Below are 25303 nucleotides of genomic sequence, written 5' to 3' on the forward strand. Positions count from 1 at the left end.
ATGACTGACAACAGAGCCAAAGTAATAGTTTACAGCAGGTTTTATTTTGGAACATTGCTTTGATTTACAAACCAGTGAATGAGAAAATGGCTCATTGGATGCTGCACTCTCCGATCATTTGATTCAAAACCTAGGAACATCTCCTCACATTTTACAGTAGGATTAGAAGTTGCAGGAAATGTCACCTCACTCTGTGTTAGATGGTGAACGTGTTACCGTATGTCAAAGAATCCTAAAGTACTGCACTAGGTTCCTGCTAAACACTGGACTACTGTCAATAAGCGGACATGACACATCACGTCGTAATAAAGCATGTCCGGTGGGGAGAAGGGACTACAAACAGTACAAGCCATTCAATTGGAACAAGAGCAAACTGGCCAAACTCAATTAGTTACTCCTAAAATGGACACCAATAACCAACTTTGAATTGTAAGAGTAAAACCAAAATGGTTTACCTTCGACACAAATATTTGCACGTTAATCTTACTTGTCAAGTGTACAAGAATCTAACAAACAGACCATATAATGTATCTGCTCTGCCTCACACTACCAGCTTTGCCTGGAAAAGTGCAAAACTGATTCCCCAAATACATTTATCAAAAAGGAGCACTCAAATTCACACTACACAGTTAATTATAAGACTGAATATATATTTTGTTTATTATAAGCATTTGTCATTTTACATCCAATGTTAAAATCAGCAACACTGTGACAACCAGATCCATTTCTCTGCTTTTGCCGCCCTCCCCACTCCCCCAAAACAACCTTGTTAAAATAACATTTCCAAGGCCTTTTAAAGCAAAGGCACATTTGTCAACAAGTGTTTTAAAAAGGAAAATCAAGGCAGGCCAGCAAGCGGGAGTCAGTCCAGGAAGCGAAGGAGAAGTGAATCTTGAGTGACAACACAAAACCTGATCTTGTGGTGGCAAAAAATGCGGCTCGGAACGGTGTTTCTTGACTCCTCACACTTGTCCTGAGCCTCCTGGCTGTGGAGGTGAAGTCTGAGTTGCTGCAGGGCGCTGTGAGCGGTCACATCCAGGCCTGCCTGGATGTTAGATGAGAGGGGGAGGAGGTCAGTTCTCCCACCCCGACCTGCATGTGGAGATCCCCGGCCTGTTAGCAGCTACAGTGTCTGCCGGACCGATAGAAAACCAGTGGGCGGTAGGGGGGTGGGCTTGGACCAGTGCCTGAAGGTCAGATTCCCATCCTGTGCCTCGATTGGTCCCTGATCAGTGGAGGCGGAGGCGGTGGAGGGGGCTTCGGGGAGAGACGCCACACTGTGTCATACGAACACCTTGGCGAGGGCATCTGCCCCGGCGCTGGCGATGTAGCATTTTGACGGATGAAAAGCCACATCATGAATGGACTCCTCGAACTTCTTTCGGTGAGCTGTGAACTCTTGAATGCAGGTTTTACTCTCTAGGTTCCACAGGCGGATGGAACAGTCGTGACCTGGACAAAAGTTGTCAGAATAAACACATTGTCAAGTGGAACAGGGAAACTGCACAACTTCTAAAGTGAACAGCTGTGGGACCTTCTTTGTGGGTACAGTTGAAAACACTTAAAAAAAAAGCTTGTGTCAGAAAACTACAAACTGCTTTCCTATCCGTGTGGTGACTGTATTTAGAATGTCAACATAGGTTGGCGATAAATTCTGAAATTTGTGTTATGAATTGGCCTTCCTGTGTTTGCATGCTGTCCCTGTGCATGTGTTCTCCAGGTACTCCGGTTTCCTTGCTGGTTAGGTTGGTTAAATGCTCTATATCTATACTGTCTCTAGGTGGGATTGTGAGCACGAATGTTTGTCTATGTGTGTCGATTGGCTGGCAACCAGTCCAGTGTACCCTGCCTACTGCCTGAAGGCGGCTGGGATATGCTCCCATACGCCCACGACCCTCGTGAGGATAAAGTGTTTCAGATTATGGATGGATGGAAATTTTTGAGCTGTATCGTCTTTGGTGGTGAGAGGAATCATCGTAAAACAGGGACCACAGAATAATCTTGCCTTTCCACATATAAGGCTTTTATTGTGCCAGAAATGATTCTAGTTGTAATGCTGCCCTGCTACACTGCATGCTAATGAGTGGTGTTTATTCTTTCATTGCTTGTCAGTAATTCTTCTGTGATGGGGATGAACCCCCAGTTAAGACACTTACTGCCCGACATCAGATACAGTCCGTTGGGGTCCACAGCTAAACTGGTGACGGCATCCAGGTGGGCCACCATAGAGTGTATCAGTTTGCCAGTGTTGTTGTCAAAGAACTTGATGTGTCTGTCCTCCTGTGCTGTGATGGTGATGGGTAGCGTGGGGTGGCTGAGGATCTTGTTGATGTGAATAGGAGGACCTAGCACAGCACAAAGACGCATTAATGTGGGAATCGAAATATATGCGTGTAAATGACCACACATTTTCCCATTAAGCATTCTTTAATTGTTTGTGATATTACATATACATTGCAAGATAATTACTATTTTTATGTATTCCTGAAAATGAATTTCATTTGTGGATGAATTGCCCATCACTATGCAAATTAACCTCTTGGATGAACAATGTCTAATTCACTAACACCAGCGCTGACAGCCATACGCTACTTGGGGGGAGCGTATGGCTTGAGAGAACACGGATTATGGGCGTGAAGAGCGCCTAATTGCCTCAGTTCTTGTGAAACAAATATCCCCCCCACCCCAAAAAAAAAAAATTCCCCTGAGGGAATGATCTGACTGAGAAAGAAGAAAAACAGCAAGAAAACTTGAAATAGCAAGGTAAACCCGTAACAGGTGACGTTATGGTCACAAATGAAAACCATATGAGAGGCTGAAGCAGCAATTAACGAACGGTAAGTAGTGAAGGAAAACTGTAATAAACCAGGCTTTGCAAATTGAGAAACTCAACATATTTATCTTCTGTTAAAATTAAGATAAGATAAGAAAACCTCGTCAGTTTCAGTCAAGCACATATACGCTCTTTCCAAACAGACCTTGCTCCGACCTGGACTCCAAATTGAGGACAAGTTGACTAGTTTCCATGTTGAAGAGTCCAATCTCCCCGTTCGTGAAGGACGTGACCAGGTGAGCTGGTTCACTGCACACCAGGTCCACCGAGGAGGGAACTCCCATCTCTGATGCAAACATAAGCACCAATAAGTTACACAAAAAGAAGCACCGCAGATAACTCTCAGTTACGGGAGTATAAGGATTACTCTTATTCTCGTTGAACACTGCGAGGGCTGGTGAAGTGCTGTTGGCATCCCACAGTCTCACAGTCCCATCAGCCGAGCAGGAAAGGAGGCGCTGATGTGCACTGCTGTACACTAAGCCCCAAATGGAGTCTGTGTGTCCACAGAGCTCCCCACGCAGCACTGTTGAGTCTATTACACACCAAAAAAAAACTCAATTCACCCACTAAGTTCCACTGTCAAATGTATTTATATGATCACAAAATTCATGCCTGCGTTACCATAGGAATCGTAGGGATCAACGTTGGGATTGGGCATGTTCCAGCATTGGATGGTGCCGTCCACACCTCCGCTAAAACACTGCTCCCCAGAGCTGCTCATGACCACACTCAAGACAGCACCCCTATGGGTTACAGTATGATCAGATGTTAAACTGTTGGTCTGGCATCACTAAAAACATGTTTTTGTGTGAGAGGACTAATTGTACCTGTGGGCCCTGAACGTGTAGATTGGCTCCACATCTAAAGAGGTACTCCTGCGGACAAAAAAAATATTGAACTAATCATGTGACATTCACAAACATTCAGGTTTGGCCCTATTTCGTTACGTGCAGTTGCTATGTGTTCCGCCGTCACTGGGAGGTTGAAAATATTCTGGAGAGGACTGAACAATGTGTGATGTGGATTAACTTGGGACTTTTCAAGTGAGTCTGTGGCTACCATGGTTTGTGATTGGCTGACATAAGATTTTAGACTCCACCAATCAATTCATTGCAATAATGTTTGTGATGTCATCTCATCTTCCTCTGTGTATAAAATTAGCTTCGCCACTCTACAGCTGCAGGGAGCTGGCTAGCATGGTGGCAAAACAGTGCGATTTCTCCAAAAGCCGAAAAACATCACCTCCATGGCTGAATAAGCGACACTTCTGACAAACATTTTTTGCAAGAAAGAAGGACAAGAAAAAGAGAGGCGAATCCTTAGCCATGCTAAGCTACTGTTAAATGTATTCAGGAATCGCCAAGATAAATAGCTGATGCTACCTGCAGTACAATTTTTATACAACACTTGTTGGAACCGCGTTTCTAATGACAGAGAGTAACGATGAATAGCAAATCATTGTTTGGAGAAAAACTAGAATGCACGAGTGTTCTTCTGAGTCTTTCTGGTGCTATGAGTTTGTTTTGGTTGAATCTAAATGTTCCTGACAAAATAACCAGAATGTTCCTGAGAGGCGATGATCAGAGTTGGCATCTCTTGACATTATAAAACTGCAGATTAACAAGTTGTACTGACCCAGAACTGTTTACTCTGAATGACGCCCAGTGGACTGTGTGTGGGTGTGTGGCAGAGCTGTGCTGCGAAATCACATTAATGAGCGAGAACGAGTTGCCGCAGATGATTGAGTCAACCCAATGGAAAGAAAGTATCTTAACAAACACAAGTGTCGCTTTCTCCAGCATGTCACGTCTTCTTACTTTTTGGCTGGAGTTGTCTTTTGAAGATTCCACATCTTGAGGGTGTGATCCTCTGAGGCAGTGACCAAGACGGGCTCCACGGGATGGAAGGCCAGTGCTCGAACTGCATCAAAATGGCTCCGCAGGGTAAATTTAGGATTCCAGGTTTTTCTCATGGCATCTTTGTTGTTGCCAATCTGAGGAAATAGTCTCCAGTCAAGAACTTTTAACAGTATGGCGCAATCGTGAACCTAAGTGTGAAAATGCGCTGAATTTTTTTTTTAAAAAAAGAGGGGTTTGCGAAGTCCTGACATGAGATAAAGTCAGCTGCACACCGAGCAAGAATGAGTCAGAGCTAGACAATTATGAACAAATTACCTTGCATACCTATCGACAATCCTGATATCGCTGCAACAAAATCATGTGGATTCTGGTGTTTTTGTTGATGTTTTTTTCTTTTTAAGTCAAGAACCAGCATTTTGGAGCACCACCTATATTATTTTATTGAATCGCAAACAACAAGCCGTGATTGTCCATGGAAAAGCATTGTAGCTAAATTTCTTCATATAGAATAAAAAAGAAGGGACTGGAAAAAGCCCCACATATAGGCCTTATTTCAATTGATAGCCTCATTTCACTGACCGCATGACCACCAACTTTCCCAGCATTTCTACAAATGCACAATCAAATCTATTTCTCTCTCAGAGTGAAAATAGAAGCTTGTGATTTTTGTGAATTTTGGCTATATGATTCGAACGCTGTATATTAGAGAAACACTGTCAGTGTGTTAAACTCTAAGCTTCAATCATCATACTCAAATATCACTGTGAGCATAATGATGGCCTTGTGGAAGTTTTCGCTGCCTCCTACTTACATCGTATGCCAGACTGTCAGCCTCGTTGGCTACAGTGAGCCCGGCCAGCTCGCCCAGGCCCAGCTCACTCTCCATGGCCTCATCGGAGCCCATAATGAACGACTTCCCTGAGGTGGGCGGGAAGGTCAGCGCCTCCACTAGAAATAAACAGAAAGCTGGAGTCATCACAATGGCGAAGGAAATTACAGCAGGCTGAGACGTAACTGGCAGGTAGAAACGAAAATACTTATTAATTCTTGCTGACCTTCATCAGCTCGGTTGCCGTCGAGCTCGTTGAAGCGTACCACGTTGGATCGGGATTGGGCGGTGGATGGAGGCTGCATGTGGGACACGTCCTCAGCATCTCTCAGATTCGCCAGCATGTCCTGGAGCTTGGACCGGTTAGGTCCTGTTTAAAGCATCCCATGAAGAGTGTTAACAAAAACCATGAGTGAAAACACAGAGTGTAAAGAAATTAAACATGAAAAGGAGGGAAATGCATCACTGAAAGGCAATAAAATTTGGGGATGCAGAAACAATACCAATGACGGAATGCAAGTCAGCAGCACAGCCTTTAATTCAAGAGGCAGGAAGGTGGCTGAGGTACTTTTGTCATTAAATGTAGACTTGTGTGAATGGGAGCCCAAAACAATATGGATATACATTTTAACTAACGGGGACAAGCTATAAAAACAATTGCCTTTTGCATTATAAATAGTTGGGGTTTCAGGAGTGCCTGACCAATCTTTGAAAATATGTCTTTGAGCGAGCCATTCTCAATTTCCATCAGCTGACTGTTTTAGTTTTATTTATTTTTTTGCCACAGTGGGGCTAATTCATATAGTAGTAATGAATTCAATTATTGTCTTTACATTCGCAATTTTTTTTTCAGACTCAGGGCTCTGCTTCCGCAAGTAGGAGCAGATGGCCTTATTCAGCCCACTCGCTTCATCCCCGGTCGTCATGGTAACGAAATCCCTACCCACCATTGGCCCTGCAGTATATAGGGCAGGGTGAAAAGCACTCACTTATGTTGGACAGGGCTGCCCCCTCAAAACTGGCTGATTTTAGCAAGACAAGAAATAAGATGTGTAAAATATGATATAAGTCTTCATTTGGAGTCAAAAACATGTGACAGGAACCTTATCAAACCACCTGATAACTGTTATAATTTGGGAAAAAAATGCACAATACAACTCCTCTAACACTGTATCACACATAGCATCTGTACATTTGTTTACTTTGACTTCGGCCACAGATTGAAGTGTAAAACTAATCTGTGCGAAACCAGAGAAGTACTAAAAGTAGCATTGGACGAAATGAGGCAGAATGCGAATGGCCTTAATTTCTTCATTCAATCACAACAAGAAAAGGAAATTGCAGAATGAAGTAGACTATAACGACTTAAGTGCATTTCCCTGAGAGTTTGAGCGGTTGAGACAATTGCGAAGAGCTGCAAATGTAACACAAGCATCAAGGCTGACAAACCATGATGTGGTAACGGTGATAATGACATTATTATTACTGTAGAAAGCAGTGCGGTAACAAACAGGCTGTTGTGATGACTTGGTACGCAGATGAACCACCTTTCGTGATCTGTGGCATTAGAGCGGGACAGAACAACATGCATTGAGCGAGGAAAAGGAAAGGGCACACATTTGGAATGCGCAGCACAGAGAACAGAAACTATTCAGGATGAAATGACAGACAAGAATAAGTCAGAGCAAAGCCAATTAAAGGGCATTTGATTGGAGCTTTTGACGGAACTCAAGAAAGTGAAGCTCTACAAAGAGAGAAGAAGGGAGGCAGCAACGCCTGGCAGGACTTACTCTTCACCCCCTTTTTCCCCTTGCGTTCCTTTCTGTACTGCTCCTTGAGTTTGGTTATCAAGCCCGGGTCCACGTCCCAGGCCTCAGAAATGGGACCGTGCTCGTCCTTGTCTACATTGGGGGGACAAAACCAAACCGAGAGGCTGTTGAGGAACTGCCAAGTGGTAGGCCTGAAAAGGCCTGGCATGGTGGAGCATATACAGAGCTGTCTCTCCATTTCCTCCTACTTTGGAGGTTTCTTAAGGCTCAAGGTAGACAGCATGTACACATGAGCGTCTCCTCGTGAAAGAGCTCATTCTCATTTTAGAGGTATTGTTTCGGATTCTTTGCATGCCGTGAATGTTTGAATTTGGATTTGTCATAGATACCTTTAACACAAAAAGTATCATTTTATTATTGGATGCCCAGCGTGTCGGCTTTAGAGTGCACAATAAGCGGACAGACTTCAAACTAAGAATTTGCGTTTAGTGGGATTAACTCTACATTTCCAGAGGCAAATGTGTTTTTGCATAGAAGACAAAATAAAGTCAATATTGCAGACTACTAGCTGCAGACTCTTCAGTCTTTCCAAATATGTCCACGAATATACATTTAAAGACGGTGAATTTAGATGTCCTATAATTGTCCTATAAAGACCATAAAGATAGGGTTCGTTCCAAGCATGCCCAAATGCCCAAAAATTCCAAATTCTGAACACTGGCACAACCCAGGACCCCTTATAAAGAAACAGCTCAGTATAATATTGAGCCCATTTTTTCTGGCTTTAATCTGAGGACCAGTGGAAGACAAACAGACTGATTAAACGCACAGGATGTGAGACACGCTCTAGTCACAGGCTAGCTACGGGAATACACGGAGTGGATGACATCACACAATATGAGATTAACTCCATTAGTTGTGATTTATGCACACAAGACAAATGAATGAAAAGTGTTAGGGAATCACGTTTAAAGTCAAATTACAACGTTGAAACAATTAGCAATCGCTTCAGGTTTTATAAGCTGTTTTTATTTATTTTGTACATTATGCTGCCACTTCCAACACACTCACCCCAGTCAGTGCCATCCCCTGTGCCACGACACTCTGGTGAGATGTCCATCTCGTCGGGACTTGATAAGAAGTCGAAGCCCTTAAGGGCATCTTCTGTGTCTGGGTCCTCACTAATGTCCATACTGGCAGGCGGCGTTGACGATGATGGCTTCTTCCGAATGATCTGCAGGGTACGTACAGAAAGATCAAATATAAATCGTCACAATATAACCCAGTTTTAGCACGTGAAGGTGTAGCTATTATTTTACCGTTCTGGACTCCACATTAGTCCTGTCCTTGCCCTCACTATCCTCTTCATCATCGTCATCACTGAACTCAGCTGCCGCATTCTCGATGAATTTGAAGGCCTCCAGTACAGCGCTTGTGTCAGATGACAGCTCGGCTTTCCTGTCAAGTATGAATCCGAATAAACCCAATTTCAGGTTAGCAACAGATGAGAACAGCTTTTTGAACACAATACAAGGGTTAAGAGTGTGACTGCTTACAATGCGATTTACAATCAAGAAATCACGAACTATGCGAGTACTATTCATTTGAGTGAGGTTACTACTACTCTGCTGTAGTATGTCAGAGTCCATCGCACCTTCTTATGAGAAACGGGAGGAATTGGATGGTGGGGATGGCCACTGAACGGCTGCTGAAATACTTATGGATGCTGTACTCACTTAACAGCCAGAAAAGACTGTAGAAAGAACTTACCCTCGAGTCCCCATTCCCTTTGTTGATGCGTCTGTTCCATTTACCAAAGGCTCCGTATTCATATGTTCAACCGTCTTCCCACTTCCGTCGCCAGCTAGGCCCAGCAGCGCTCGCACACGCTGTGACTTCACATCTAAGATGGTGTCGGTGTAACCCACCTCCTGCAGGTACCTAGAAAGGTTAAAGAAGTGGTTGTAGGAAAAACGTAACAGTGACAAAGGATGACCTGCCGACTGTGTTGATAGTGCTGCATTAAAAATAAATAAATAAATATCTTGGCGGAACAGAGATGATGACAAGGAAAAAAACATGTTGCACGGACATTGATGGGATCAGAGATGGAGAAAGATATTCTTGCTACTGTTGAATGTGCTTCGTCGACTTGCACAAATGTGATTAACAGCATCTTACGCTGCTGAAATTAACACTTTGCTCATCATGACTTATGGGCTGCCTGATCGATCAGCATGCGAGGCAGATGATGTGAGAGGCTGCAGTATGGGGAATGGAGAGAAGGATCACATTGTACAGAGCTGAGGGACCACATAACAGACAAGAACATTGTAAAGACCTCCACCAAAGTTTATCACTTGCAAAATAATAAGGGAACAGACGTAATGTAACATAGCAAATTAAATACACTGGTGACGCGACATATACTTAGACACAAAATGGAATAACTACCTCAGGTCAAACAACTTGGTTTCGGTTTTCACAGGTATTTACAAGGCGCATTAATCCACCTGGTTTGTAACGTCGGCATTTTAGGAGTTAAAAGACCAGCAGACAGTCACCAGCGCATTCCCGCTACACTTAACAGTTCATCACATAAGTGTATGTGAGTGGAAAGCTCTTTGGCTAGTTAGCGTATAATGTAGCTGATACACTGATAATTAGTGCACTCCATTTAGCATTTTAATCAAATTGGATTTTTCATCTGTTGAACTATGACATATTTTTATTTCAGTGTCCTTTTTTGTGTGGAAGTGCTGTGAAAATAATTGTGACTGTAGCATAAGATTTTAACATTTAATGAGTTTTTTTTTTAACTTTCACGAAAACAGACATGAAACTATAATAGAAAGTTACAAAAAAGACGCAGCAGTTAATGGTGTTGCCCATGTGAGGGAGCTCCTGTCCACGTTTTTGGGCCTCATCACTGCTGACAAAGTACACCATCATACACCAACTGTAATTAGCATGAGGTCAGCCAAACACATGCACCAGAAAGAAAGCATTCCAAACAGCCAGGTAATCGAGTCACACTTCTTATGTTTTGTAGCCAAATAAAGAAATGATTACTAGGAAAGTATAAAGATACTGTTAATGTTCTTACTGCCTGAGGAGCTGCCGGCCTTGTTTCCAGGACAGCTGATTGTTCAGCGATCCAGAAGTGTCATTCTCATTCGTATCGTCTGGAGAAAAGGAGGACAACACAAATCAGTGCTCCACAAAAAGCATGGCCTAATAATATCTGCACTCCATCACAACATTTTTCACCACATTGTAGCAACGACACAAATTCAGCTATAAGTTACTTCAGCGTGTCAACAGAATTTCCCGATCAATTCATTGAAGTATATATAGTGATTGACTTCAGAATGTATCTTTCTTGATGAATATCTGTACTTCTTGATATTGATGCTTGAACAAGCCGCTTTATTTTTAATGACCACTACAGTTTGGCCAACATTTTATGCCTAACATAATGTATCCTGAACTGTTCAAATGTCGCTCTGATAATGAGGGGACTCGAAATGATGATGCGAGTTTGAAGTAGTGGGTCACAGTCTGGCAGGTGAATGATTGGCAGCTGTGTCTCCATATGAGCAACACTTCCCACTCGTCTCAACAATCGCCACCCACCGCCCCCATGACCTAACACATCTTCTCTCACCTCCCGCCTGCATCGACACTTCAAGGGCTTCGGAGCTTTGAAATGTGCTCATGAAACTCGATGAGGAAATAAGAGAGGAATCGTCAAAATGTATGACTTGATGTTGGTGAAAGACTTGAACATGAAAAACCAATGAAAAGACCCACCAAGACGAGCACATTCTTTTTTTTATATTTACGCTGGGGAAATAAAGCTTTAAGTGCTAGCGCAGTTTAATTAGGATGCCGATGTTAAAGACCACCTTGGAATTTAACTTTCCAGCTACTTTTCAGAAATACTGTAAGTTTAATTGAGAACCAAGCGGGTAGCATACAGTGAAATCGAATTTGGCTCATCTGCCTCACAGTACTGCAATACTGGATACACTGATCGCAGTTCCGGTCTTCCTGTGCAGAGTTTGCATGTATTCTTTGTTTTTGTGTGGGTTGTCTTCCCTCCCACATTCCAAAATGATGCATGTTTGGGTCATTGAAGACTCTAAATTGTCTAGATGTGAATGTGACTGGGACTGGTTGTTTGCCTAAATGTGGCCTATGGTTGGTTGATGTCCATTCCAGGGTGTAATCTGCCTCTCACCCAAAACCAGCTGGAATAGGCTTCAGCTCTCCTGTGACCCTAGTAAGGGTAAGTGGTAGTAAAAAATATGGAGGGGTGGATGAAGGCAGCAGATGTACAGCTTGTTGAAATGAACAGGTTCATCGATTGAAAACATTCTGTTATAAAAGAGTACCGGTAGTTTTGAAATAATGTTTGCGGTACGTAATAACAACGGCATGCACCATTTCATCAGTCAAGACAGGACACAAAAGAAAACTATGGAGGCAAACAAGATATGACACGAGTGAAGCCTTGACAGGCAAAACGGTGATGTCACGAAAGGTATGTGAACACAACAATAACAGTAATTCAGAAGAGCAGGTGGAGGCGATCGCAAACTTACCGGAATCATAGCTTGGAGGTTTCATGTCACCTTGATTTAAGTCGGTCCCGTATTTTAACTTATGATACTTTGCTCTGAAAATAAAACAAATACAGAAGGTGTACAATTCAACAAATGGATTAGACAAATTTGCAAGTCAACCTCTTTGAAGGCCACTGCATATTCACTTGACTTTTCAAACCATCAAAAAACATCATTTAGCCTTCATTTAAATTTGTCCAAAAAAGATCATGCAAATTGATATCACATAATAATAATATTAATAATACATTTCATTTATTAGCGCCTCTCAAAACACTCAAGGACACATACTGTAGGTGGAAGTTCTCATTTTTAAAATTTTCAAATTTGCTAATATTGTAATATGCAACATTTACAAAGTAACAATCAAAGAACAAAAAAACTTGTTATCAACACTTGGATGCAAATGTACCAGCAGAGGCGGCTCCGTACAAAGATTAATTGAACACCTTTCAATTCACACGGCTCCAGCTCGTGACTCCAGCCCCCATCCAGAAGAAGCTCCTCTCATAAAAATCTCACACCGTTTTTAAAATGTTCTTGGTAATGTGAGTGGTTGCATAGCAACCAGAGAGATATAGTAGTAATTCTGGGTTCCAAGCATTTCTCCTGATGCAGACGTGTGCTCTTTCGCAAGGCAAAACTGGATAACTACGCATTAAAAAGAGCTAGAGGACAATCCCAATGCTTGAAAGACTGGAGAGGAAGGTACAGTGCAAGTGAACTCTGAGCTGGCTGAGGAAATCAGAACAACTCTTAGCTCAAGTTGAATTGTAAACACTCACAAACACTGGTCACAAATTGACAGGTCAAGGTAAAGTTAAGACATTGGGGGAGACAGACGGGCAGGGGGAATTTGATCAATCAGACAATAATTTGAAGTGGCCAGTACCACTTGTGACTCCGTTCCCAGAAATCACAAATGTGGCGCGGGCAACATTGAGGGACTGCCTACTTCCTTCTGTCTAGGCAGAAATAAGTCAATAGAACACAGCGGTGTGTTTGAAACACACAGTATTTGACCACCTGTGCTCCGAGATCGCAGTGGAATGGGTAAAAAAAGAGTAAAGTATTGCAGAGTCGTTAAATGGCAGACATCTTAAACAGTTAGGAAAGTATCAGATGTTCCAAATCCTCCGAAAAAGATTGGGCTTTACAATAGACAATTTGTGTTATGCGCTCCTGAAAGGAGGAAAAACTAGCTATCTGAAAAAAATGTGCTACACCCAAGCCAAACATCCATGAGGTCAAACGTATCTGCTGTTTCCACTGCCAGTCAAGAGAGCAATGATTATGACAGCAATAGGCTGAGAAGCTGCTCAATGGCTAAACAATCGGCAACACCAGCATCAAGTTGGTACAAGTGCGACAAGCTGGAGCACATGTGAATGAAAACAAAATCTCTCAGACGAGGGAAAGCTATGGCGTTGACCTCATTTCGTCTGGAAAAAGAATTCTCCATTCTCGTCCTCATTTTTTGGATGTTTTAAGACATGCCAATGTGACCTTTTTGCCAACATGCTCCCGGAGACATCAGACAGCTAAACACAAGAGCATCTCACGCCACTGCTGAATCTGTTGACATCATACTTGTGTATGCGCAATGTGAATGACTGCTGACTGTGCGCACTCTTAAAATGCTAACATTTATCTTAAAATGCTAACATTTATCGTCAAGAATGCAACTTGCTGATGAAAGCACTTGAATGCAGAACACCCACTGAGATTTCGACTGATGACTTCTACCCCATATTTTCTCGCCTTTCTCTGAGCGAAAAGGTATGTAATGTTAGAGGTAAAGAAAAGATGCAATGTGTCTGTGGGAGGGCTGAAGCCGTGATAGTGATGTCACTCACCTCTCTTGCTTCAGCGCATACTCCAACATTTTGATCCTCCTCACAAGATCTTTCTTCAGATTTTCCTGGCCCTTCCTTTCTCCTTGTAGGAAGGCAATTTGTGCCTGGAAATACAAAGACAGGCGACATCATAAAGGAGTACAAGATAACCATGCACCACGTTTATAAAAAGATACATTTTTCTGGTGTGCTGGCAACCTTGTCCTAAAAACATTATTTCTTGGAATAAAGACTTGATGTTACCCTCCTCAAGGCTACAGCACATCAAAAAGCAGCTTTGTTGAGACTGAAATAGGACAATGTCAAATCAATATGCGTGGCAGGATGGCAAATAATAAGCCTAACCTACTCACACTCCTACACAACAACAAATCCTCCACAGTTGTTCCCCCAAAAATATATTCACTTTACACTAACTGTTTATTTTATACAGGCAGCAGCTGGAGTTGCTACCCTTCCAGACCACATGCATAAATGTATGAGGTTACTGACAAGAGTGTGGTCTCCTTTTTTCACAAATAACAGTTAACATATAGACTGTTAAAAAAATGTGTTCTTTGGCGAAACCGCAACTGCCTGTGAACACTGGATGGTGATGATGCTCCTTTCAGATGAGGATTTTTCAACAAGCAAGAGGTTCCCAAAGAGAGATTGTAATGTGTTGTACTTGATGGTGCTTAAAGGAGGCCTGGTCGCCAGAGTAGCGAAATAATAAAATGGGAGGCCGTGTAAAAATGGTCCCAAATAAATGAACTGCGTGACGTGGTGTGAAAACAGATTTAGATGAGAGGAAGAGTGAATGGATTGATGGCTTCCTTTGAGTTGTTCAATAAGAATGCAACCTCTCAGCAACTCCTTTCACCCCTTCGCCCTCAGGTTTTGAGTTCACTAGAATGAAAACCATCTTGTGCTATGCATTTTTATTGATTTGATTACATTATTCATCAATTGTGCTGACAATGTTCTTTAAGTTCATGTCAGTAATTTTCCATAGTTTATCGTAAAATGTATTCAAATGCCCATCCATAGCTTGAACTGATGAAAAATAATTCCTATTATAACTGTACAAAAATGTTTCTATTATTAACGTACTGTATGTTTTCACATAACATACATGAAGCTGGTGCATGACACAATATTTTGCATGTGTAAAATTTTACAAGGTGGACAAGACCAGGTGTTGGAGCTGCTCTGCGCTCAAGAAAACAAAGATGACATGCTCATGAAGCTTTTTTGGGATCATGGCGCAAAAACTCTCAGGACCAAGCAAAGACAGGACGGGAACTCGTCACTTTTTTTGTTAACTTTGTTTTCCACTTCACAGCGGGAACGAAATAGAATTCCTGCATTGGAATCCATATGCAGGAGATGGTGTGAGTTTGAGTGGGCTGGATGACGAGTTCACACGGATAGCAGGCAGAGCTGCTGTAGCCCGCAACAATGAGTCATGACTGCACATCAGTCTGCCTCACATTGGAAGTAGCATTTTAAATATCCCCGCTCTTTGCAAACAAACTCATCACTGCACCGTTTTTCCTAAAATCCTGCTAAATTTCAGCTTTGCATGCATGTCAGCAAGTGCTCTTGAGAAGCAACATCAAATCTACCAGTCTGTCTGCAGCCTACAATTCCACAATGAGTTGGATGCATTCAAATGCATCCTGCACGGACAACAACCATGTTAAGGTTCTCTGTTTGTTTGTCCGTCCCACTTGTCACATCAATTAGCAGGTCAAGACATACATGTCTGAAAGGCGGGCATGGGAATCCGTTTTGTAATTCACGATTCAATTGGACTCCAACTCAGATTAGGTCTGGGCGATTTTGTTTGAGAATCGTGAATGTGATCAATTGCATGTCGATTATGGTGATCGGCCAAAGGTCTGGGAAATCAATCTAAATTTAATAGCTACTGTATTTCTATGCTGGCTTCTCTTGCTCTTAGAAACATTATAATCAAAGAAAAGCTTGTACAGCAAGCGTGTGACGTTATGCGATTCTGCACTGACTGAGCATGCTTTAAGCTATTTAGTGACACCCACTGTATATTTAAATACAAGCCATTGCTAAAACATTGACAATGCTAATGCTAAAGTCCAGTTTTAAAGATGGACATAGAAGAGGCTTGCCTTGGACCGTCAGCAGAAGAAGCTGTTCGATAAAATGTTTTTCCCCAGGACTTACTGAATGTCAGATTTTGTTTTATTTTATAAGTATGAGTGGCTGGTATTGGCATCCTATATGCCATCGGGACTCCATATTGGTATTGGAGTACCGATACCTTAAAATAAGGCTGGTATCGGAAACAAATACAAAGCTGCATTTGAGGGGGGCAACACAAGGAAAATATTACGAACCTAAGCAGTCTACGTAACCATATGGTGCATTTGTATAACTATGCCGGCATGTGTATGCTGTGTCAGGTACGTATTTGTATTGTGTTGAGTGTTGATCTGGTGTTTAAGTTCCAGTTTACCTTGTTGGCTAAATGTTGGGATTAAATGGATTGGTTTGGTACCAGGCTGATGGTCGGAGATGAAGTTGGAGGAAGCGCACGAAGGTTGAAGTGCAATCCCCTTTGATATTATTTTATGACGTGTTGCACGAGGCAGAAGACTGGCTTTTCATTATTGTTATTATTTTTCTAAAGTTCAGCCACACTTGTCATCTACGCTGAGGAGTATCCATTATCGCAGCTGGCGAGTATCAAGCAAACTTCCACATGGTTCTTTCTTTGTGTCTGGCACATTAGTGTGCACTGCGCACACACACATTTCCAAATGGCCCTCCTTCACTTGTGTTTGATGACTTTCATGCGGCAAACGAAGGCATTGAAATTTTAGATTCCGGGCAAACCGAAATGTTAGTCCCGGCTCTACTTGATTCTCGATGGCCAACAGGTAGACATCGCTCGAGTTTCTGTATATCTGGTGTGGGTTTTGCGTCACATGTGGTTGACAGATATAAATAACATTCCTCGTGGTAGTAAGAGACTACTAGGAAATGACCACGCCTCTAGCGATGTGCCAAGACAAAGGCCCAATATCAATATAAGTAAGGTACTCATTTACATTTGTTATCTTGTCAACACTGTTTTCCATATGTAATAATGCACTTTTGGTAACGATACCCAGAGATGAATGCAATTTATTTTGCGGACCCTCAGGAGTCCAGAGACCCAATAAAGGCTACTCAGTCACTCATCTTTTCAAAATGAAATCATCGTCAAATGTTGTTGCTCTCAGCTATGTTGTGGCCTGACTGTTGTGCGTATGTGCGGGAAGGCATGTATACATGTATGAATTTGTCTTTTGCAATATCTGGTGTAGCACAAGCACTCGGCTTCAGAATACAGTGGACCCCCACACATTTGGGGTTTGGCATTCTCAAATTCAACTATTCGTTGATGAGTGGATAATTTAGACTCAGGCTCTTAAAATAACATGCTCAGGCTTCAATCCAAATTATCAGTCAGGACAACTTCCTAACCAAAGGTGTATCAACATAAAAAGCAGAGGTGTTCAAACCCACATATTCTTTTTTTAATTCAGGTGATTGTGGAACTATTTTCACCACGGAATATGTGACGTGATTGCAAAGAAATGTAGACCCAATATCAAGCATCCACTTCCTGAATCCCATGAAGCACTTGCCCAAAGACACCCGGTGTTTTGTGGTGCCAGAGAGTGAGAAGAGTGAAGCTCTGTGAATTTCTGGCTTGCCATCTACACCCTGATCAAACATTAACTTTAGGAGGAAGGTAATGAGTCAACTAAGGCTGTAAAGAGACACAGGAAGCATTTAATCCTGGCTTCACACTGACTGCATTATTGGGCTCTGGGATAAGAGCTCCTCAGTGTGTCTGAGTGAGGGACATGTAGGAGTGAGCATCCATCTTAGAGCGTGGTGGGGGTTTTTTTGGTTTGTTTTATGTTTTTTTTTTTTTCAAAGGGCGGCAATAAATTAAATTCTTCGACAATTCTGCTAGGAGAAGATATGAACGGGAGTCTGCAATTTTACATGTCAGTCCTAATGTCAGTCCTAACAGATACCACAAAAAAAAAAGTTCTCCCAACTACTGTACTTATTAACTAAATATTGTTTCTTTTGGTATTGATTATTGGTAAGGAAAAACCACAAAACAACACTTAAACAGTAACACACAAAAGAGGTCTTGATCTTGTACTCACCAACCGTGTAGAAATTTATTCAGTTATTGGACTGGTCATTGTTTTCCAAAAAAGCGCATATTTGCAAATAACTTCTTTTGATTAAACACAAAAATAATATGTCTGCTTTCATTAGAACAACATGAATAAAAGAGTAATTACTATTAAAAGGCTGAAATTAGAGGAGTTGGTCAATTTTAAACAACTGAATATAAATGATTGCTCAATGAATGAAATATTTGTTGATTAATTTGATAATTGATTGATTAGTTGTTGATTAATCGGTTAATTTGGACATCTCTATTATGATGATGATGATGTTGAAGATTATTATTATTAAGTATTGTAGGCCTGAAGTGATGCAAAAGCGTCTTAACTCCAGATATCAGTGAGATTAATATTAAGGACTCTACTAACAGCAAGTCCGTTGATCAAGCTCAAAACCGTTAACACGATGAATTGCAGTCAAACAAAGCTTGAGTTTTCTCCATTTTACAGGATTGCATGAGGCCACTCATATGGCCTCGGGGCTTCCACACATGGTGACCCTTTGCGACTGGAGGAGGAACAGGGGTTGGTGTAAATCCCTTATGTCAAATGCAAACAAGCTTTCTTTCAATGAGCGCAGTTGACTCAGCTCCCCACCACACCACAATCAACATAATGTTCGAACTGGTAACTCGCCAAGTACATTCCACACATTCCATCATAGTGGCAGCAACAAAGAATGATAAGTGGCACAAGTCCAGAAGCAAGACAGGTGCAAGTCATTCATCAGAGGAAAGAGTAGTAAATACAGTTAACTCCAGCTGGGATTTATCAGGAATGTTTATTTTTTTGGGGGGGGGGGGGGGGGGCAACAAAAAACAAAATAAAACATAATTTGGATTACTTCAGTTCATTACAAAGCTAACAATCCATAACAAAATTAAAAAACTGCTGTTCAATCCATGACAATATTTTCCTCTTGACACATGAAAACAAGATTGCATTGGAATTAGGGCTGCACTATAATCTATTATGGAAGAAACAATGATAACAATTATTAAATGTTCTGGAAAGGAATTTGTTACAGCTGCAGCTGATGTGAAAGCATGAGGCTTACGATACTTCAGTTGTTAATAATTCAGCCCCAGTTTAGTACCAGGGCTTGGTACCCATGCCAAGTGGAAAGTCTACAAAAGAAGTCCATACCACACTGCGTGCATCTTCTTTCTTTGTGAGGAGTTACTTAAACATCAAAGTGCAAGAGTTTGTATCCTCATCTGTCTGTGTCTAAGACTGCACTTGACTTGGGTACCAACACATTGAGCAGCATCCCCCTTTTGACAGGGTAGAGCGGCATCGCTGATTTTTATTTATTTGTTTTTCAAATCCCCATACTTAAAAAATGATCGTACAGAATCATTTTTACTGGCTAAAATGTTGGCTCGGTTTAGTACCAGTACTTGGTGCAACATTAATCAAGACGGTACAAAACATCGCCTATGCCTAACTAAACTGCCTGTGCATGTTACATCTCCTGTTTACCGCCACAGTATTACAATGAAGTGTTGCTCTTGATGACCAAACTCAGAGAGTGAGAACAAGCAAGCAGCAAGTGACCTTTGGCATCTTTTAAGAGGACAGCATGTCCGACAGCTTCACTGCACTTCAAGAGAAAGTGACACATACATTTCGCTCCAGTGTCGCCACCAGCGTAGAGGGTGACTAATTATTTTTGGAGCACGAGGAGACCTCGGGATTTACCCTGCGGTTTCTAGTAACACTGGACAAGGAAATAAATTTTTATTTTTTAATCAAAGAAACTCTGTCCAGTGGGTATATTCTTAAGCTCAGAGAAACAAGCTGTAAGAATCATATTTTATCGGCCGTTATCTGTTCACACTGACTATTTGTCACTGCAACGACTGCTTTGGTGCCAAATATGACGGTCTTGTTAAAACTATGAGTTGGGAACTGTTGTGAGAAACAACATGAGTAGTCGCAATGTAACAATCGCATCTTTTGGAATTATACTTGTTTGTACTTTCCCAAGCTGATGCATGTACTGGGAAGTAAAAATAACTTCAGCCTGTTTGGAGAAATAAAGTATTGAGTTGACCAAGGAGTGACAGTGACTGAATTTCTGAAAGCCACATAAAGTGCAGGTCTATGTTTGAACTTGGCACTGTGCTTTTTTTTCCTCTGAGCGTTAGGGCCAAATTGGCTAGCTTTCTCAACTCAAGAACATCGTAATTTTATCTAGCCTCACTAAAACTAAACTGAACTGAGGCTAACTTCAGTTGTTACTGACAATTTACAATCATAAACATAGATTTTCCCCCCGCTAACAGGCTTCCAGAGTATTTTCAAACATCTCCTATATAATGTAAATATAATGGAGTTCAGCATCTCCTACAAGACATTGAGGAAGCGACCCGCTCACTAATGATTTTATGACAAAAAACATTTACTTGGGGGGATAAAAAAACAAGAACATACAGTGGTGATACACTTTACTTTGTTATCATTACAAAACGTGGACTTAGAAAATCAAACAGAGGATAAGATCAGCTTCAAATGTACACAAGCAAAAACAATTTGGACCGATCGACTGAGTCTTAAGGGACAGGGGCCTTTGCTGTCTGTCCGCACCACAAAACAGCCACTACAAGAGCTGACAAGTACAGTACAGTACAGTACAGTCAGTTTCAGGGCTGCCCAGGTAAAAAGGAGTGGCTCTTCACGGGACCTAACATGCTTGCTGGGCAACATTCCTGCAAGCTGTGGGGCTTGCCATCGGCCCAAATAAAGCAAAATAAGACAGGTTGTGTACCCAATGGACTCAGTTAAATATTAAAACAAGCAATGACAGAAATAATGCTAGATTTCTCAATTGTTGGATGTTAATTAGGCAATAAATGAGAGAGTATACAGAGCACCTTCTGTTTGAACCCAAGTGAGCAAAGGTATTGGAGCGAGTGACTGAAGGGTCTTTGTAGTTGCATTCATCAGTCAATGCCTTTTAGATTGACTGATCAAACCTTAGCTAGTATTTGTTTTTTGTTTCACCTGTAAAAACTGGATTGGACACAAAGACAAACACAAACACACAAAGACAAAGACCAGAAAACTGTCTGTGTGATTCAATCAAACCATCTTAAAGCTGAGAGAAGAGGAGCAATCAATCAGAACTTTTGCATTAACAATGTACAATTTGGAATGACCTGAAAAAGAAAGATTACTGGTGCACTGAACAACAGACATCAAACAGGTCGGTCATGGATATCGACATCAAATGATGACAGAAACATTGGAAGAGCTGTGAAGAAACACGCAAAGACAACAGTCAGTGACATCACTGCCAACCGCCAAAGTGGAGGGGTATCAGAATAAACTGTTCAAAGAAGACTTCAAGAGGAGAACAAAAAAGCCCTCATCAGTAAAAATAACGAGAAGACCAGATTGGATTTTGCAAAGAAGTACAGAGATCGACCACTAAAGTTTTGGGGAAAACATTTTCTGGACTGATGAGATCAAGATGAACCTCCAACAAAGACAAGGAAAGGCCAAAATATAGAGAAAGAATGGATCTTCTTATGATCCATAAATCACAAGATCATCTGTGAAGCATGGGACAGTTAATGTCATGGCTTGGGCTTGCATGGCTGCTTCTAGAATAGGCTCACCAGTTTTTTATTGGCGATGTTACTCATAATGGTATCAGCAGAATGAATTCTTAACTCTACAATACAATTTTTTCGGGAAATTTACAGAAAAGTGCATCAAAACTAATTGGGAGGAACTTCATCATGCAAAGAGACAATGACCCAAAACACTACCAACAAAACAAAGGACTTCAGAGGGAAAAAGTGCAAAGTCTTTTGTGATGCGTCACTGCAGCTCGATCTCGATTTTTTTTTTTACCATATGCGGCATGTATCAGATATTTTCATGCAGTGTGAACAGTACAACTCATATTTTTTCAAATCTGACCTGGGCCTCTAACATCTTTGGATATACGGTAAACTGAATATGTATGCAATGTGTCTGCATGCATCCAACCTTAACATCATCAAAAGCCGAATATGCGCTCCGTGCAGGCGGGGAAGAATATTAGCTCAGGAGACTACCGTGACTCTGCACTGGTTCGAGTAACAGTGTTGAATTTACATTTGACTTTAATTTAATCCCACTTGTAACATGAAGCATAAAGTTGACATTTGTGACAGTAGTAATTCAGCTGTGCAAATGGCTCATTTCTTACATGTGGTGATGATGTGAGATCATCTTTAGTCGACGTCTCCATGAAAGGAAGAGATCGAAAACCATTGCCCCAACTCCCAATAATATTTCGAACTCCTCCCATATCGCTCCTCTGTTATTCTAAAATGATAAAAACATGAGCCCCTACACGCTTGACGGTATTTACTTTCATAAACGCAGCCATGTTGTGCTGTGTGCGCATGCGTGTCATATCAAAGAAGCACTGCATTCGCATTAGAAGTTGCTTTGGTTTTTGTAATGTGAACAAGCACATAAAAAGCTCAGATTAAAAAAAAAACATGGAATTGGTCATAACGGCCTGCAGTGTGAATGTAGCCTTTAATAACAATAATAATACAGCGCTTTAACAGAACACTCAAAGGCATTTTATTTAGTAAAAAACAATAATAAAAAAATAAGCAGAACAACAAATTAGCCATTTAACAAAACAGAACAAACAAAAAAACTTAACTGAATATTGTATTTATTTTACTTCCTGAAGAGGTAAAATTAATGGAGAAAGCCCCTGAAACAAACAAGAAATGAAAGAGACTGCAGTAATGGCCTGGAAATGAATTTCAGATTTAAAATGCAACTTTGTTGCATTTTAATGCATCTGGTGAGGTCTTTCGATCACAGGCTAGATGCAGTTATTGCAAGTAAGAGTCATGCCACTACCGGTATATATTAAACGTTGTTCACTTTAAATTCAGTGGAAAATGTCAGTTCCAATCATTTTACTCACTTGAAAAGTGGGTTGCTGCAAACAAAATGTGCTCTGTCTTGAGTTGTTTGTTACATCTAGATTTAAATACCATGAAATCAAAGCTGAACTTACAAACCTTTGCCTCATATCGATCTTATGATGAATGAAACCCAAGCGTCTTCACTATACAGAAGAGCAAAGTAATTTACATTGCGCTTCAAATACTTTTGGGGGGTACAGTACTTATAGGTCAAGGACACAAAAAGGTTGCAGTCACATTTGATACAATCATGATCGTAGCGTTTCGGTTTGTTGGGAAAACAAAACAAAAAGCATCATGCGCTGTGATTGACAAACATCTTTCAACCTGAAGTCTTCTGGGAGCGACACAAAGTTCCCTGTGTCCTTGCACAGCGTAAGTGGTGTAGAATGGATGCATTAATGGAGAACAAGTGCAATAGTGATCAAAATTGTGAGTAAGAACAAGCGCTAAGTGCTTAGGATGCCGCATTGCACAAACGAGACATTGAAATGATGCCCAGAATATCAACCGGTCATTAAAGATGCCAACAACAAAAAAAGTACGCCGGAATTGATTGTGTTGTAGTTTGCCGCCACAAACATACCACCCAACAAGACATTCAGCAACCTCAGTATGCTTTGCTCGAACTGTTGTTGCATACAGGCAGGAAGTTAAAAACAGTGGTCACACAGTGAGCAGCATAATTGGAGGACAAGTCTACCACCAGACAACAAAAATGTGTCTTGATTCAACCCCACATGTAGGCTCATAATAATAGAGATAAATGTTTGGCATGAAAACTTAATTCAATCACGAAATAGAATGTGGCCAATCTACTGCAGGAAGTCAATTATGTGGTTTGTTTTCAAATTGGGGCATTACTCATGTCACTGTTGGACATCAACAAAAGAAACCTGAAAAGAAAGTCGAAAACCTAAACATCATGTTTCACAGATCGTCATGTGGAAGCATTACATGACAAAAAATATACAAACAGTAAATCTGTTTAGAAGGGGAGGCAGCCATTGACAGTCATACTTTAAGCCAGGTCGCAGAATTCAGTTTTGTGAGCTATATTTAAAGTGACTTAATGTGAAACTGATATGAGAAATACACATACAGTGGTCGAGATTGATCTTAACGCCTTGTTTCTGGGGAGTGGCAGTGGCAGCCATACGATCCAATCCAATGCATAACAATACATTGTGACTCCATAGTGTGGTATGTGGCTTTTGGAGGAGGTAGCTAATAACAGAACAAATGATGGACAGCTACATAGGTACCATAGAAACATTAGTTTAGTAAAGCTTCTTCGGAAAATTTCGTAAGCTTAAACAACAACAAAAACAATGAAGACATACTTAGCCAGCGAACTTAGCCGTGACTGTTAGCAACAGCTAGCTAACAACTGTATCACTTTGCTAACAGAAAATCCATAAATCGTTTGTTCAAGTCCACTATCAAACACGACACAAAAAACAAACGCATTCATCCGACACAGCAAGCTGGTTCAGTAACTGGGTCGAAAACAACCATCGTTCGGTCGGGTCGTGGGGGTCGTTAGAGCGTTTAGCTTCTAAGCGAAAGCTAACAAGCTAGGGTAGTAATGAGGACAATCATTCGCAGAAACTCAAACGAGAAGCACTGGAATGGCTATGCCTCCAAACTGTCAGAATAAATAGTCACCAATGTGCAAAATGTGGTGATTTTCACCTGTAATTCGGCCCGCTCCACGTCCCATTGTGCCCTTTCGACTTCGAAGCGGGCCCATTCGTGCTGCAGGAAGTGTAAGATCCCCGGGATACTGTACTGCGCCCGAGCCGCCTCCGCTGCGTCACCATCGGGCAGCGGTCCTTTACCAGCGCCGGGTAAAACCGAGTTGTTATTGTTGTTGAAGAACACGCCGGGGCCGGCCTGTTCATCCATGGCCGGGCTTGCTGCGATGATTTATCCTCTGTCTCACCGTTTCTTGTCGCTAAATGTAAGCAAACAGACACACAGCTTTCGACGGCGTACCGTCTTCTCGAGTCCGGGGAATGAACTCACTTTCTGACAGCTAGCTGTCATTGAATGACGTCAGCATAAAGCCCCGCCCACATGCTCGCCGGGAGGGGGGTCAGACTCATCTACAGTACAGTACTGTACTGTATTTCATTTCTCGAGCAAGGAAACGACACTAAAGGGTGAAAAATTGGGAATGATGTTGAATATACATACATTAGCTTTCGAAATTAAACCGCCCCCCAAAAATGTCAACACAACAATTAAGGACTTTATCCGAATAGTATTTGTGTTGAATAATCTAAAGTTGGACGACCTAACCGTTTGGAAACTGAGAGCCCCCCTTGGATGCTGATGAATGCAAGGCGCTACTAGATGGA

At 41.5% G+C, this 25303-nt stretch overlaps 1 protein-coding gene across 2 annotated transcripts; it reads right to left on the minus strand.

Moving 5' to 3' along the window:
• Positions 1-22: 22 nt before the first annotated feature.
• strn (striatin, calmodulin binding protein) lies at positions 23-24993 on the minus strand. 2 transcript variants are annotated; one of them, XM_052080795.1, is made up of 17 exons: positions 24636-24992; positions 13778-13881; positions 11901-11974; positions 10400-10478; positions 9064-9234; positions 8613-8751; positions 8365-8527; positions 7315-7425; positions 5751-5894; positions 5507-5643; positions 4654-4829; positions 3664-3711; positions 3458-3579; positions 3201-3368; positions 2979-3119; positions 2157-2345; positions 23-1452 (listed from the first exon to the last, which is right to left on the minus strand). In XM_052080795.1, the coding sequence occupies exons 1-17, from the start codon at positions 24846-24848 to the stop codon at positions 1283-1285; spliced, it is 2349 nt and encodes a 782-aa protein (XP_051936755.1). In that variant the 5' UTR covers positions 24849-24992; the 3' UTR covers positions 23-1282. The 2 variants fall into 2 exon arrangements, with proteins under 2 accessions (XP_051936755.1, XP_051936756.1); XM_052080796.1 differs by lacking the exon at positions 7315-7425 and having other exon boundaries at positions 24636-24993.
• Between the last annotated feature and the right edge of the window lie 310 nt (positions 24994-25303).

Source organism: Hippocampus zosterae, chromosome 11, assembly GCF_025434085.1.
Source record: "Hippocampus zosterae strain Florida chromosome 11, ASM2543408v3, whole genome shotgun sequence".
In the NCBI taxonomy this organism is placed as follows: Eukaryota; Metazoa; Chordata; class Actinopteri; order Syngnathiformes; family Syngnathidae; genus Hippocampus; species Hippocampus zosterae.

Coding starts and splice junctions, on each gene's coding strand:
- strn (XM_052080795.1), bottom strand. CDS start 24,848: ATGGATGAACAGGCCGGCCCCGGCGTGTTCTTCAACAACAATAACAAC. Junction 11,975..13,777: donor TATGCGCTGAAGCAAGAGAG/GTGAGTGACATC, acceptor TTTTATTTTCAG/AGCAAAGTATCATAAGTTAA. Junction 8,752..9,063: donor AAGGGAATGGGGACTCGAGG/GTAAGTTCTTTC, acceptor CATACTTGACAG/GAAAGCCGAGCTGTCATCTG.